Source organism: Hyaena hyaena, unplaced genomic scaffold, assembly GCF_003009895.1.
Source record: "Hyaena hyaena isolate Hyena2069 unplaced genomic scaffold, ASM300989v1 scaffold_233, whole genome shotgun sequence".
Taxonomy (NCBI): domain Eukaryota; kingdom Metazoa; phylum Chordata; class Mammalia; order Carnivora; family Hyaenidae; genus Hyaena; species Hyaena hyaena.
In genome coordinates, this window is record NW_024080866.1 from 2,144,985 (window position 1) to 2,160,270 (window position 15,286).

Below are 15,286 nucleotides of genomic sequence, written 5' to 3' on the forward strand. Positions count from 1 at the left end.
ATCTAGAGAACCTTAATTCAGAACAAGTGTGAACTTCCTCTAGGTTCTTGATGGTTAAATCCCTTTCTAGAGACTGCAGCATCAGCATCCCTTTGTTTGAAATGCAGAATCTCAGGCTCCACCCCAGAGGTCAGAATCTACATTCTGAAGAGAACCATTTTAAAGTTTGAGAAACACTACCCTAGAAGACTGATTTCATGGACAACACAACCTGAGGAGCCAAGTTTCAAGTCCAATAGGATTTTGCATTGAACCATACAGGGGTCCTAGGAACTAAATGGAAGCAATCATGTCCCTGATTGTATTCAGATTGGAAAAGTGAGTATGTCTGGCACTAGAGCCATCAAAAGAAGCACAAGAACACTTGCGAATTCTCTCTATTTGTGTTTATTGGTCTGCATAGTGCCTTAGAACTTCCAAACACAGGGGAATCCCTCAGCCCCATCTTAACATAGGAATGCATTAACCTGTTTCAATGCCTGTTATAAAAAAACAACCCTTTAAAAATCTGATTTAACACATTTTTTATTTCACTTTTTTCCATTTCTTTATAAAACAGTCATCTCCTCACTAGCAGCTCTCTCCCCTAAATTGGGGGAGGGGGTGGAGGAGGTTGGACACCTCCAAAGAAAAAGGGAAGGGGGAGAAGGGCCCAGGGTTACCTCCTGAGGTTCTTCTGGGCCTGTTTCAACAATGTGTCAAAGTCAAGAGAATCAAATTTGCTCTTTACAGGAGCAGGGTCAAAGTCTTCCCGGTTGGAGTCTATAAAAATAGAGACAGACATCAAGGTCTCTGACAACACTTCCCAATCACAGGGTCCTCAAATGGCCAGCCTCCACCCACCCCAATAATGGATCAAATGACATCACCCTGGTCTTAAGTAAAAAAGACTAAAGAGCCCCCATTTCTCCTCTCATCCCACCCCCTTTGTGTGTCACACAGAGACCAGTCTACCTAGCTCCACTCTCAAAAGGCTGGGAACCCTTCTGGGGACGATATCCAGTATACCAAAGCCTCAGGGTCTCCTCCACTCACCAAGATCAGAATAGCTTCGCTTGCAGAACTGCCTGCGGCCCCCAAAGCAGAGATCAAAGGGCTGCTCATCTGCCTGCCTCAGCTTGTGGCCGCTCTCGATGGCTGCAAATGCCTCTTCAGCATAGCGGTAAGTGACGAAGCCGTAGTTGTCACTGGTGAGGAACATGAGGCAGAGGCTGGGATGGGTATTTGGGTATTTGCCATGGAGAAGAGATACTTTCCAGGGTAGAGAGACTGGGGTAGTTCTCATTCCCCAAACGGCCAACCCTCTGACTAGGAGTGAAGGTGTCATCCTACATTTCCTAACACACCAGTGGAAAGGGGAAAGACTAAGCAACATCAAGGTAGACAATGGAGTGGAAAGGACATTCTGACCTAAGGATCCAACCTTACCCTTGGACACGGAAGTGGATAGTGCACTCCTCAATCTCTCCGAAAACAGAGAACCTCTGTTTCAGTTCTGACCGAGTCATGCGGCCAGGTATCTTCCCAATGAAGACCACTCTTCTCTCCTCCTATATTGGGACAAGGAAAATTGACACCCCATGAGCCAGGGCCACTGCTGCAGAAGGCTCTCCAACCTCATGGCTCAGGGGCAAGCCCCATTCTCCCAAGACCTATTCCTCTACTCACTATTGCACGCTCCTTCTGCAGCACTCTCTGCCTTTGGTAATGGTCATGTGAACGATAAGAGCTGTACCTGACGTGAGAAGAAGATGCCATCAGTCCCCCAGACATTAGACAACTGAAGTCTCAGAACCCTCAAATCTAGGAATTGCATACCAGATGCACTGACTCCCTAATGATATACTCACCGCCGCCTCCTGTCACTTCTCCGTCGGGGGGATGGGGAGCGGGACCGGCTTCGGGAACTAGATGACGAAGATGACGAAGATGAGGACGATGAGGAGGAAGAAGAGGAAGAGCATCTTCGGGAACGTCCAGAGGAACTGCAACTGGATCTGGAGAATAAAAGGGCACACAGGAATGCTGGGAGTGGTACAGATATATTCTACTTATCTCACCTTGGCCCCAGCCTTGCCTTCCTGTTAGGAAGCTCAGGACCAAAGGCGAAACAGAGGAAAAGAGATCTAGAAGAACTCCACAGATAACCAAACTGAGGCCCTCATGAACTTCAGGCGTATATGGAATGTTTTAGAGTGTTCTCACATAGATCATAGTCATTTTCAATTATGCAATTAAAAACAAAAATGTTTAACAAGTCAGAAAAATAAATGGAGACTCAGGAATAAAGGGCTGAGCCCTAGGCCTAGCCGGGTGTGCCAGGCCTGGGTCTCTGGGTTCCTGCTCCCCTAACATGTCTCATAGCAGTGCATACCTCTGTCGTAGAGGTCATTTCTTAAGAGGTCATTCTGGCTCAGGGGCGCCTGGGTGGCTCAGTTGGTTAAACATCCCACTTTGGCCAGGTCATGATTTCACAGTTCGTGAGTTCGAGCCCCACATGGGGGCTCTGTGCTGACAGCTCAGAGCCTGGAGCCTGCTTTGGATTCTGTGTCTCCCTCTCTCTCTCAAAATATGAATAAACATTAAAAAAAAGAGAGGTCATTCTGGCTCAAAAACCAAGAATTATTCACGGATTAAGAAAATCTGAGTCTTTAACTGAGAAAAAGGTATTGCCAGGAAATATGAGGCCACAGTGACAATGAAAGGAACTGCCCCGACTCTTTCCTGAAAGATGACAAGAACTGCCATTAATAACCTACTATCCCACCTTCTGACATCCCACAAGAAAAGAGCAGAAGTGAGGAACTGATAAAGTATGTGAAGGATCAAACTTGGGGCAATATCCAACCCTAATCATCTCCCCAAGGCAGGGGTCAAGGAAGCAGGAGACCTCAGGGATGCCCCAAACTCAAACAGGGTACAGAAGCTATCTTCTCACAGCTTGCCTCCTTCAACAATCCAGGAAAGAGGGAGAAGACAAAGGCCAAGGACAGAAGTAGAAGCCTTAATGCCTGAAAATATCAAGCTCAATGCGCAAAAGCTTTCTTCTAAGTAAACCAGAGGAGAGCCCATGGACTTCCTAAATGAAGAGGACCTAACAGGCCATCAGAGCTCACCTTCGCCACCTCTTGTGTGGGGGGGAGAGGGACCTGGACCGGGACCGGGATGAGGAAGACGACGATGAGGATGAGGAGGATGCTTCGCTGGTCCGGTTGGACCCAGAGCTGACAGAACGGCTGCTGCGGCCACGGCAGCCCTGCCAGCCTCGGCTTGGGGGGCTGGCTGACCTGCAGGCTTTCCGGTAACAGCGCACTGACCGCTGCTTAGCTGAGGGCTCAGGGGGAGTCCTAGTGTTCATGTCATTCCGGCAAGGTGAGGCCTCAGGGGAGAGCAAAGCGGATGGGGGAAGGCAAGTTGCTGGGGGATCTGTCTGCTCACTGCTAGTCCTGTGATCAAGTGGCTCCTGGGAGGCAGCTGTGCGTGGGGGAAGGGGGGCGGCCGGGCCCAGGGACAAGACAGGTTTGATGGTGATGTCCTGATGGCGTTTGACGTTCCATCGGGAGCCCATCTCTGGAATGACTAAGGCAGGCGTCTTTTTGGGGGGAGTCCTGCTCCGGACACAATAGTCATGGTCCCCAGAGCCCACATGGACTGGACTAGGGCCATGGACCCCTTCTTGGAGGCGGGCTGCAGCTGGATGTTTGGCCTCTGTAACTCCTTCAGGCTTCAGGGTTCCCTCCTGGGCGGTGGACTTAGGAGATTTGGCTTTGGCCAGCAGTGAAACAGCAGCCAGGGGCTTCCATAATTGGTGGGGAGGGGTGGCTGGTGGGGTGAGCCCTGTGAGGGGAGGGAGGATGGAGATAGCAGGATGAGATCCGATTCTACACTTCCAAACACTGCGTATATAGGCTCCAGAGACCCCCACCTCCTGTCACAAAGTACACCAACAAAGGTCAACAGCCCAACTTCTCCTAATATTGCAACTATTCCTTCCCCCAAGTCCCCATCTTAGGGACCAAGCAATAGAAACCCAGACACCTAGCATCCTCCTGAACCTCTCAGCCTCTCACTGCCCAGACCTAGTTAGTGACCAGCTCTTATATGGTCCACCTCTCCATTCTTAAACCCAGCCCTCCCCCCATGCTGCCTGGGCTGCATCTGCCTGGACTCCTGTAATCACCTTCCAATGATCTCCAACTTGGGGCTTAATGCCCATCCACCTCTCTTCTACATTCCTGTTAGAGGGAGCACCCCAAAACCAATTCCTTCTTCAATGCAAAGATAAAGTCCAAGCAGCTTAACACAGCATTCAAAGTTCCCAACATCTGACTTCCTACTTACCACTCCATCTTTATCTCTTTAGTTCTGCCCACCACCCTCATCAGCCACTACACTCCAGCCAAACCAAACAACTAATAATTCCCCAAAACATACCAGGCTGGTTTTGTTTCTTCAGTTCTCCAGCAGCAGCTCCATCTCCCTAGAATGTCCCATCCCCTACATCTGTCTAATTGGTATTGGTGATCTTCTCAAACCTCTGCCTCAGGGATTACACCGTCTGTATATGACCCTCCCCTGACTGACCCATTTCAGATCCCACTATAAACCACAAAGGCTTCTTTAACATTCAATCTCTGATACTCCACATGCTTGTTTATACATCTGCTCCCTGGTCTGTAAGAACCTCAAGGATGAGGATCAGATCTCTGTATTCCCAACAACTACACACATCCGGTGCAAGGCAGGCTCTACAAACATTTGCTGCATAAACTAATCAAAGGCAGAGTTCCCCACCCTGAACCCACCTGCCACGTTGGCCAGTTCTGGGGCTTGTAACCGGTCTAGGGGCCTCTTCTCCTGGGGAGTGTCAACGTTGCTGGCGGGGGAAAAGGGAAAGCCTGGTTCATTGCCTCCTCAACATCCTGTATATGTTTTCCTCATAAAGCAATGGGAGAGGGGTGTGTGCAGAGAACAGGATATACAAACTGCCCCTATCATTCTTCTCCAGCACAAATGGGATTTTAGTGACTGAATGTAGTTTGGTCTCAGTTCAGCCCTGCCCAATTCTAGGAGGCAGGCTGGCTATGACCTTAAATACCCCCCATCTCATTTAAGCCAGGAGCCTTGCCTGCCTAGCTCAAACCAACCCAAAATCAACACAGATGGGCACATGCTTGGCAGAACAAGATAGGGTACCATGAACATGAAAAAACGCCTCTCAGTGCTGGAAGACTGAGGAACAATGAGGTCCAACGGTGCCTCATCCAAGGAGTCAGGAGAGCCCTAGCCACAAACATCTTACCCCACTCAATCTTATATCATCACCAGTGTTGAGCAAACTTAACACTTGTTAAGTTAAAAGATGGAAAGAAATCCCCAAAGGTACATCTGCCAGAAGATAAAAGGCAACTCCAGGACATTGGGAATCTCAGACTGGAATCAGCCAGAGGATGGTACACATCTTCCTACCTTACCACTCAAGACAGTGCCCAGTGGTGATGAGCTGAGTAGGGGATGGGGAAACAGGGAAAGACTCTAACGCTGACTAAAAGTCCTGTAACAGAGGCATCCAGTTGACGATCCTGAAGCACCGGCCGGCTGCTGACCAACAGCTGTAGGGTAACTCGCTCATGTCTCCATACTCACCCTGAGTTTCCTACAGCCAAGCTGTCAGCAGGAGCCGGGGGAGGGCACTCCTTTTTGGCTGCAAAGAAACCAAATTAGTTAAAAGGCCAACCAGATGTTCCAGATTGAGAAGGCACAGGACTGGGTTTGAGGCCCAAAGAAGAAAAATCTACTTTGTGTACAAATTTCACTGGACTCCCCAGAAAGATCCATTCTCTTCTAGTAGGTGCCCAGGTACTATTTTTAATCATGTTTCTGCTCAGAAATATCCTTTAATTCCCCAGTGAATCTGAGATAGAGAATCCAAACATCCAAAACTGGCGTTCAAGGTTCTATAGGACCCAACTTCCTGTTCTTGGTCTATTCCGGTTCTACACTTATACCATATTACATTTTTCCTTGTATCATAGATACCTGTTACTCAGGGGGCATTTATGTAATTTTTCTCCCCTATTAGACCATAAGCTCCTTGAGAACAGGACATAGTATCTTCCATAACACATAGACTGAGAAAGCTAAGCCATCCACTGCCTTCCAAACATACAACTCTCCTCATACTTCTGCCTTTACTCATCACACACATATCCTGTATTTCAAGGTCCAGCCTGAGAGTTAATTCCCTCTAGAAAAATGTCCCCAACCAACCCAATCCACTGGGACCTCAACATCCATCTACTCTTTCTGATTCTTGCCATGCTTACTGCCACCCTGTCCCTGCTTAGGCTGTATTGTCCATGAATCTTGTCTTCCCCTTGCAATCAGATTGAAACTACTTCTCTGGGACTGAGACTGCCCCTCCACTGCTCCTTTCCTTCCAACTAAGCAACTAGAGGGCTGGGCCCAAATAAAGCAGCAATAAAAAGGGGTTACAGCATAGCTACCCAGGTGTCCTCACCTTCAGATTTCTCAAACTGCTCCAGCAGACTGGACAGGTCCGATGCCTCAATTCCTGTGGAAGCACACAACACAGGATTGAAATCCAGCCCCTATCGACTGAGTGCCCAGGTCCTGGAATTCCCAAATCATCTCACTTCTCCCTTGATGCTCTCCTTAACCACTGTACTAAGTAAACCAAGACAGCAACCCAAAGCAGAAGGAATCAAACAAACCCAGAGCTCTGCCTTTCAAGAACCCTCCAAAAAGAACAAAGAACCCTCCAAACAAATCTGACAAAGACAAGTCCTATCAGGGTGGTTTATCATGTTCTCTGGAGGACACTCCCCATCCAACCCCCATGACTTTCACATCAACTAAACCACATGGCACTTACCAATCTCACTGATGAAAGCCTGTACCACGTCCTCAGGACCTTGAGTCCGTGGGGTAGGCAGGAAGGAGAGTTTCCTTAGACGGGCTGGGTGGACAGCAGGCACCTTAGTTGCAGTGCTCTGCTTTGGTGTGGGTATAGGAACAGTCTTGGTAACAGGAGAGGGGGGCTTCTCCCTTGGCCTGGTCTCCTGGATCTCAGGCTTTAGCCTCTCTGATGCAGGCTCTTCAACATCCACACTCTCAGCAGATAGACACGGTGGAGCCTTACTCTGGGGGCTTTGCACTGGGGAGGACACCTTATGTTTCACATGAGGAGACACAGGCACTGACTTGACTTCCAACTTGGTGGGCTCTATCTGTAGAGCTCCCTGGCCAGTTGACCCAAGGCTGAGAGGAGGAGCCACTGGCACAGGAAGTGCACTTTCAGGAGGGCCAGCTGGGATGTCACTGGGCTCCACCTTGGGTGGAGCAGCTCTCCCGATAGATGCCAGAGGCAAAGGAGGTGGTGGCACAGCAGGCCAGAATGGGGGGTGTTGTAGCCCTGGGCCCCATCCCAAGGGCCCATAGGCACAGCTGGAGCTGTAAGGTGGGACTGGGGCAGGAGGGGGTACCCAAGGCACATTGCAAGTGGGGGGCACAGCATAAGTGCCAGGAGTACCAGATACTAGGGGCACTGTTGGTGGGGGGGGCAGGCAAGGATAGCCAGAAGGGGACACAGGGGGATAACAAGGCCAGGGTGGCACAGGAGCATAATGAGTATACGGATCAGGTGGCACTGGTCCCATAGACATCGGAAGACTGGGAGGCTGCAAGGGTGGTGGAGGCAGACTGGGGATCCCTTGCCCACTTGTGGGAAGAGGCATCATAGGGGTCATGCCTAGCCCACCTGGGGGGAAAGGCAAAGCAGTAGGCATTGTGGGGGGCATGGTCTGCACAGTAGGAAGTGGAGGTCTTGCTGGTAGTGGCATCTCTTGGGATGGCACCTGTTCAGTGGGAGTTGAGGCCACAGGTTTGCTTGCAGGTGGCTCAGGACTAGGAGAAGCAGGGCTGGGACCCACAGACACAAAGCAAGCCTCAGGAGGAACCTCAGGGCTTCTCTGCAGAGTTGTCTTCTTGGCTGGGGCTGGTGGGATGACAAGACAAGGAATGTCTGCCAGCCCTGTGGGGGTCTCTGGGAGACTGGGCCACTTCCCAGCTGGTGGCTGGGGGCTCCTCTCTTCTGCCTCTGCTTGGCGCTGCTGCCTTCGTCGCCGGTACTCTGATAGGCTAAGAGGCCGAGGTCTGGCTTCCTGGGTTGTGGCACTGGTACTCCTTTCTAACTTCAAAGGACCCACAACCTCCTGGACTTCGGGGAGGATGGCCTTTAGAGGGTCCAAAGACTCTGCCTCCAGAAGGAGCTGGGGAGCTGGACTCCCCTGGACTGAGGACAATGCACCACGTCTGGGATCAGATGGCCTAGACTTAACTAGCACAGGATCAACTGGAGCCAAGTCACTGGGAACAGAGTCAACTGGTGCTGAGTTGGCTGGGACAGGGTCACCTGGTGGCAAGTCATCTGAGATGGGAACAACCACTGTAGGGTCAGTTTCTGCCGAGTCAGCCAGGACTGGGTCAGCTGCGAGAGGTTCAATCAGCTCTGAGTTGGCTGAAGCAAAGTCAGCCAATGCAGGATCAACAGGTACAGGGTCAGCTTGAACAGGGTTAACTGCAGTGGGACCAGTTTCAACAGAGTCAAGTGGCATGGGGTCGGCTTGAGCAGAGTCAACCAATGAGAGATGAGTTGGAACAGGGTTGGCTTGGATGCTGTCAACCAGGTTGGAATAAAGGTCTACAAGATCTTCTTTAGCAGCACTAGCTTGTCCAGCACTACCCTCCACATTCCCAGAGCTCGGCTTCTCCAAGGCAGCTGCCCAGGCCCGAGCCCAAGCCCGGGGTTTCCCTCTACTACGTGGAGGCGCAACCTCTCTTTTAAGTTCCTCCTGAGGCAAGTTTCCTGCCTGAGAGGTTACCTCTGTAGCCACAGTAGACTGGCCACGAGAAGATGACCTCAGCCTCCTGGCATAGCCTTCTGTACAGGCTGCTGGCTGCTCTTTGCTCTTCTTCCTCCTGCCCTTTCGAGCTCTCTGGGAAGTCAGCATTGTGTTGGCCGGTGGGTTCTGAGACTCCTTGGGCATCATTGTTTCCATGACCTCCTTGGGCTCTAACAAGCAGACTGACTCCAGCTTTTCCTCTGAGTCTACTGACAACTTATCTTTCTGAGGGCAGAGGTCTTCCTTGGGCACAGCAGCCTCTGTCTCTGACTCTAGTGTAGGCATGAGTAGCTTCAAAGCTGGACTGGCCTCTAGTGAGTCATCCAGAAGCACAGGCTGGGGTCCAGTAGGGATCTTCCGTACCACAACTGGGATCTCCAGGTCATTGCCGGCTGTGGCTGCCTGGCCCACAATCTCTAGCACCACACAATCCTCAGGCAGTGTCAAATCATCTGGCTGCTCCTGAAGTTCATCCTCGAGTGACGTCAGGTGCGTGAGGCTGGGCAAGCAGTATGGATGCATGGCCCGCACCAGCTCACTCAAGGATGAGATGCTCTCATCGCCAGCTGCCTGCACTGCCATCTCTGCTGCTGCTGTTTTATCTTCCTCCTCCGGGCAGGCCAGGTGCATAGGGAAATCTGGAATACTGCTCACAGAGTTGTCGAGCTCCCCAGCAAGCATCTGGCCACTAAAGCTGGCCACCTCCTCCTCTTCTTCCCCATCGCTACGCTGCTGGGGAGGAGGAGATTGGCCCCAGCGGGCTCTTGATCTTGGGGGCCTCCAGCTAGGAAGCTTAGGGGAGGAAGTCTCTAAGAAGGAGGGTGGGGAGAAGTCCCAAGGGGGATCTGAGAGGGACATCTCAACCTGCAGAAAAGAAAAGAAGCTGCAGACGTTTTTGCCAAGGACTTATTTTTCCAGGCCTGTCCCCACTTACTCCTCCCTCCTGGGAGTCTCCAAGGCTCCCTAGGTCAGGCTTACCCCACTCACTCTACTACTGCCTGTGCTGGGCCCCAGTGGGTCAACTGGGGTGATAAGGTCACGTTCTGGAGGTGTCCGGGACAGGGTGAGCAGCTTGTGCAGCTGACAGGGAGAAAAGGACTGAGATGAGTTTGTGCTTCACAACTATATGAATAGGCCCACAGTCATGGTTCTAACATTTGCACCAAGCACATACCCCCTTCCCCTGGTCCCACACTCACAGAGGAGCCCTCCCGAGGTGACACAAGCAGTTCTGAGTCAGGAATGCTGTCAAACGGAGACAGGTTCTCGGAATCTGCATTGTCCAAGATCTCTGTCAGAGCTGTGAGCAGTGACACTTCATTCTGGTCCTCCAGAGACAACCTGCTCTGCTCCAGAAAGACAAAAGGAAGGTCCTACCATCATCCCTAATGATCTACTGGCCACTAAGAATGACTGCAAGCCAAGAGAAGTCTCCCAAGCTCAGTTCAGCTCATTTGCCAGAGAAAGAGATCTGAGTGCCAGAAGGCATGGGCTCTAATCTCATTCATTGTCATCTCCCACCTCTCTAATACCAACAGAGGCTGTCAGAATTGACACTTAGGCTTATGTTTCACATACTCCCTCCACCCCTATGTGGGATGCTCAGCAGACAACCCTTGGCTAGGCTGGAATTGAACTCAAAACAGAGATGGGAACCCCCTGGACGTGTAAGTTGGGGGCCCATGCAGGGGAAAGGCCTTGGACCACAGTCCAAGCCTGCCAGGGCATGTTCACATGGGCCATAATCTGGCAGCTTGTAGCCCAATCCTCCTGGAGAAAAAAAACACAGTTCAAGGACTCAGTTTGGATACCTGGGAGCCAAGATCCCAGGAAAGCAGAGCCACTGTGTCATAGCCTCCAATGCAAAGCTCCCACCTGAAGACATCCAAACCCAGTCCCAGCTCACCTCCCCAAGGCTCCCAAAATCTTCAATGAGGGAGATGAGGGAGGCATCCATGTAGCTCTGCATGGTCCCCAGCAGTGTCTCATCCTGCAGTATCAGCTCCTCCATCTCCAGGTCCTTGTCCCTCAGACAGGGAGCAAGCCGAGACAGACTGACAAAACCAGAATCATCCCCTTCCTCATGCAGCAGCACCTGGGGCAAACAGGGCAGTCAGAAGGGCATAAAGTCGGCAGAGCAGGGGGCACCTAGGGTAGCTGAGTGACAGGCTCTGTCAACCAGGTGCCCAGGCCTCCAGCAATGGCCCCAGACTTAGCGGGAGCCCCACCAAAGGCAAACCTCTGGACTTGCCGGACAGAGAGAAGTACACCCCATGAGTCAAAGCCCCAATCAGGATGGCAGTGTTCATGGATCTTCTGGGCAAAAAAATGTTCGGACTCCATCCAGAAACAGTTGGAGCCACAGAAGATTATAAACCCAGGGAGTAAAAACATCAGGAAGAACAGGATTTTTCAGAGAGTCATGTGCTGGCAGTGGTAAAGGCAGACAACCTGAGGGGTACACCAAAAGAGAGGTGGTCATTAAGGAGGCAATTACAGAAACCACCTTCCCTCTCTCAAAAATCCTGCTTAGGCCTCTCTTCTCTGCTTAGCTCAAACCCTACCTTCTTCAAGATAACTCAGGCTTCCAACCCATGGTGATCTCTTCTCACAGCTGTGAATTCATTCAGGTTTCTGTACCACTCATTATTCTGGCAATCATACCTTGCCCCCTCTCCACCCTACTATGTTCCTAACATCATTACTAAAACTAGATTCTAAGTTCCTTTGGGGCAAATAACCCTTTGTACCCATACTAGCCTATATCCTTCTTCGATCTTGGAAGGGTTTAAACCGTCCTTATGCTTCCTGATTATTCATGATGCTTGGCACCGTGTCTTAGACACAGTTGTGATTCACACTTAATTCACACTTTTATTTTGAAGGCCCTACAGTGTGCCACTCAACTTCTCAATGCTGTAGTCCCAAAGGAAAAGTCTCCTCCCTACTCCTACCACGTGAGAGCAAAAAAGAAGAGAAAGCTGATTCCTTGATTCAGTACATGGAAAAGCCGCACCCCACCACTTGCCTGGGAACCAGCAACATCTTCAGCCTTGTCAGGCAGGGAGCCACCCGCCCAGGCCTGTCAAGAGTGTGGGTGTGGGCAGGGCCAGAAGTAGATGGAATGAGACTGGCAAGGCCAGAGGCCAAAGCCAGGGGTATCTCCACTATAGGAAACAGATGATGGAAAGACTGAAGAACAGAAACAAATACAGACAAACCCATCTCCCCACCCCACCCCACCCCACCCCCAGCAAAGGGAAACTCTGCACCTCTTTCAAGAGAAAAAAAACCCAGAAGAACAGAAACAAACAAACAAACAGGTATGAATATACCCCCAAACCCACCCCCCTAACCAAGCTGAGGAGTTCCAATGCCCAGAGAGGAAAGGTTAGATACACTTTAGGAGACCAAGTCCAGAGAGGAAGTGAAAGGTGGCAGGTTTTAGGCACTAACTCCTCCCAGGCCCTCACAATCCTATAATTACAACCAGCAGCTGAATAGCACCTGGCTCAGCAAACACTCTTCCTGGATGAGCAAGGAGGCTGCATCTCAACTTGCCCTGCCAAGTACCTGACCCAGCCACCAGGCAGGTACTAGAGCCCTAGTCAGAGACACCCCTCTCTTCACCTGACAGCACCTATCCCTCAATCCTCACACAGCACAACTCCCAGACTACCAAGATCATCTAGCAGAGAAACCCATCTGGCTTTCTCACATCCAGTCTTATCCTACAGGGTTCAAAACCAACTACAAGTTATTAAGAATGCACATCTGATCACTTTCTGAGATGCTTCCTAAACCCTTCCAATAGCATCTTAACTGCTCTTAGCATTCGGTTTAAACTCCTTAATATGGCTTACAGGGGTCCTGGTCTTCCCTACTAGGTAGGCTCTTCTGCTCCAGTGTGTCTTCTCTCACTACTGTGCCCCTCTCTCTATGCATAAGCCATAAAGGTTTCTCTGTTTCTTCAATAAGCCATATTCTCTCCCACTTCAAGGCCTTCTCATTCTACTTCCTCTGATGAAAACTTCCCTCCCCACCTCAACTTAAAATTGAGACTCGACAATATACATTACTGCTGCTGATTAAATAAGCCCAAATATGCTGCACTTTCCTTTCGTGCCACTTACCATTTATTTATTGCCTATCTTGATAAGACTGGACGATCCTGGAGAACAGGACTATGTGTGGTTTACCACAGCATCCCTTGTGTCTGAATACAGTATCTCAATAAATGGCTGACTCCCCTCAAAAGATAGGGGAAAAGGGGAGGGAAGAGATATACACAATTTCTCCATGAGACCCTCTCCAACCACTAATGACCACCTAATTTGGATTACAGCTGGATCATGGATCCTTCCTGCCTCTGCCCTAAAAGGTGGGCAGCTCCCAAGCTACAGCCCTGAAGGAACTGACATTACCTCGTAGCCTGAGGCCCAATTCCCACCTCCAACCAAACAAAAAAAACCCTAAAGCTTTCAAGGGCTTAACTTCATTGCTCGAGAGATAACAGTTCAGCCTGAGTCCAGCCCACCTCCACTCTAGGTGGGAACTTTTAAGAAGCCCTCAGCTGAGGAGTGAGATAACACTTTCTCAGTATGGAGAACTGAAAGCCAAGCCAACAGAATCTGATGGAAACTACCCTCATCAACTAGTCGTGAATAGTTCTCAAATGGCCTACAACTTTCCCCATGCCCAGGAAAATTCCAAAGACCACCTCAACTTTTTGCGTGTCAATTCACAGAAGCAGGCCTTAGCCGCCTCCTCAAAAGAGACGCCGGAGTAGAAAAGTGAGGGGAGGAGAAAGGATTCTCTTTACCTTACCTAGGCTTATCCTATGTATATATTAATACTCGCAATGCCCCTTGTATCAAGAATGAAGCCGATCCGCAAGCATCCAAAACGCCAGTGTCCATGACTCACAACCCACAAGCCGGTCAGACAGAAGTCGCCACAAGCTTACTTCACAGCCCTTCGACCTCAGCCTTCTACCCTCGCCAGCGCACTCTAACATCCGCAGGGAACTGACTCCTCAAACATCTGGAGAGTCCTTCACCATTCGCTGTCGAGAGGCGCCGTGGACCAATGCACGAGGGAAAAAAAAAAAACTGCTCCAAGGCTCTGAGCAAAGTTGACTCTAGCAGTCCCTACCTTCCTTGCCGGCCGGGGAGCCCCCGGCCCCGCCGGAGATGGCGGGACGGGCTGAGACACACCCAGTTCCCAGCAGTGCGGCTCCAACGCCGATACGAGAAGCCGGGCAGCCGGGAGCGGGAGCCACGTGGACATCCCCTCCCCGCCCCCACGTGGACCCGCGGGCCACCCCCCCACCAGAAGCCCAACCCACGTGGGTGCCAGGGCCGCCTAGAGGGGGAGGGGAAGCCAACAAGTTCTCCCGGGAAAATTGCTCCCCCCTCATCCCACGTGGCTCCGAAAAGGTACAGCGGCGAGGTGCTAGGGGCACCCCCACTCTACATCCTTAGAGAAAGGTCTTAACCCACGATAACAAGTCCGAATCCCTGACCTCCCCCCACCACCACGGGCCATGTTTCCAACCCATGGCTATGCCCCTCCAGCGTTCCGAAGGAATGGCCATGGGGACCCCGCCTCTGCCTGCATCTCTCCAGCAAACAGCCCAGGTCCATTCAGCCCAACCTGTCTCCCGCAGCAACCCGCATCACCTCCCGAGCGCTTCCTCCTTTGCTGTGGCGTCCACGTGTCACCGCCCGGCACACGCTGCTTTGCTGCCAGCCGCGGGCCGCCCGCCAGCCTCTCACCTGCTCCCCGCCACTCACAGCGCCCACAGTCCCATACGGCGCTTGGCTTCGACTCCCCCGACTGCTGCCGCGCACTCCACCGCCGGGGTCGGGTCCGGGGCCCCCACTTGGAGACGGCGCGACTCCGTCTCTCCGTCCCCGGCGCGCCGCCATCTTGGCCCCTGAACACTCAGCGCAGCTCTGGTCGCCGGCGCCGCCTCGCCCAGCAGATTGTGGGAAAGGAACTACAATTCCCGGAAGACACTGCAAGACTGCGGATCCCAAAAGACCTTGCGGCAAGACCCACTCGCACCTGGGAAGAGGGCCCTGGCCTCGCAAGGAAGCCTGGGAGTAGTAGTTGCTTTAAGCGGAGCCTAAGGGGCACGTGCTACAGATACACTGTCATGCTTAATTTTGTGTTCCGCGGGGGGAACCTAGTTGGAGAGCGCGAGGTAATAAGGGGAGAGTTACCGTTTGCGCGTCTCTGTTTTGTCCTAATTTGTCCAACTGTCGGAACGCCCTCTTTATCTGACGTTTTATAATGCGGTACTTTCATCTTAATCCAGTGGGCCTATGTTTTGAAACAGCACCCCCTAGTGGGCACTC

The 15,286-nt window shown here is 51.5% G+C and overlaps 1 protein-coding gene across 3 annotated transcripts; it reads right to left on the reverse strand.

Moving 5' to 3' along the window:
• Positions 1–507: 507 nt before the first annotated feature.
• PPRC1 (PPARG related coactivator 1) lies at positions 508–14,907 on the reverse strand. 3 transcript variants are annotated; one of them, XM_039243976.1, is made up of 14 exons: positions 14,702–14,903; positions 10,831–11,019; positions 10,124–10,270; positions 9,912–10,004; positions 6,896–9,788; positions 6,521–6,574; positions 5,647–5,704; positions 4,806–4,876; positions 3,117–3,837; positions 1,851–1,997; positions 1,669–1,735; positions 1,429–1,550; positions 1,036–1,187; positions 508–762 (listed from the first exon to the last, which is right to left on the reverse strand). In XM_039243976.1, exons 1-14 carry the CDS (start codon positions 14,852–14,854, stop codon positions 659–661), a joined length of 4,971 nt encoding a protein of 1,656 aa, XP_039099907.1. In that variant the 5' UTR covers positions 14,855–14,903; the 3' UTR covers positions 508–658. The 3 variants fall into 3 exon arrangements, with proteins under 3 accessions (XP_039099907.1, XP_039099906.1, XP_039099908.1); XM_039243975.1 differs by having other exon boundaries at positions 9,903–10,004; XM_039243977.1 differs by lacking the exons at positions 3,117–3,837; positions 4,806–4,876 and having other exon boundaries at positions 9,903–10,004; positions 14,702–14,907.
• Positions 14,908–15,286: the final 379 nt, after the last annotated feature.

Bases quoted from the DNA above. Each gene is read 5' to 3' on its own strand.
- PPRC1 (XM_039243975.1), bottom strand. From the start codon at position 14,854: ATGGCGGCGCGCCGGGGACGGAGAGACGGAGTCGCGCCGTCTCCAAGT. The intron at 9,789-9,902 runs GTAAGCCTGACC...TCTTTTCTGCAG, and splicing joins GCAGTAGTAGAGTGAGTGGG to GTTGAGATGTCCCTCTCAGA. The intron at 1,736-1,850 runs GTGAGTATATCA...TTCTCACGTCAG, and splicing joins AGAAGTGACAGGAGGCGGCG to GTACAGCTCTTATCGTTCAC.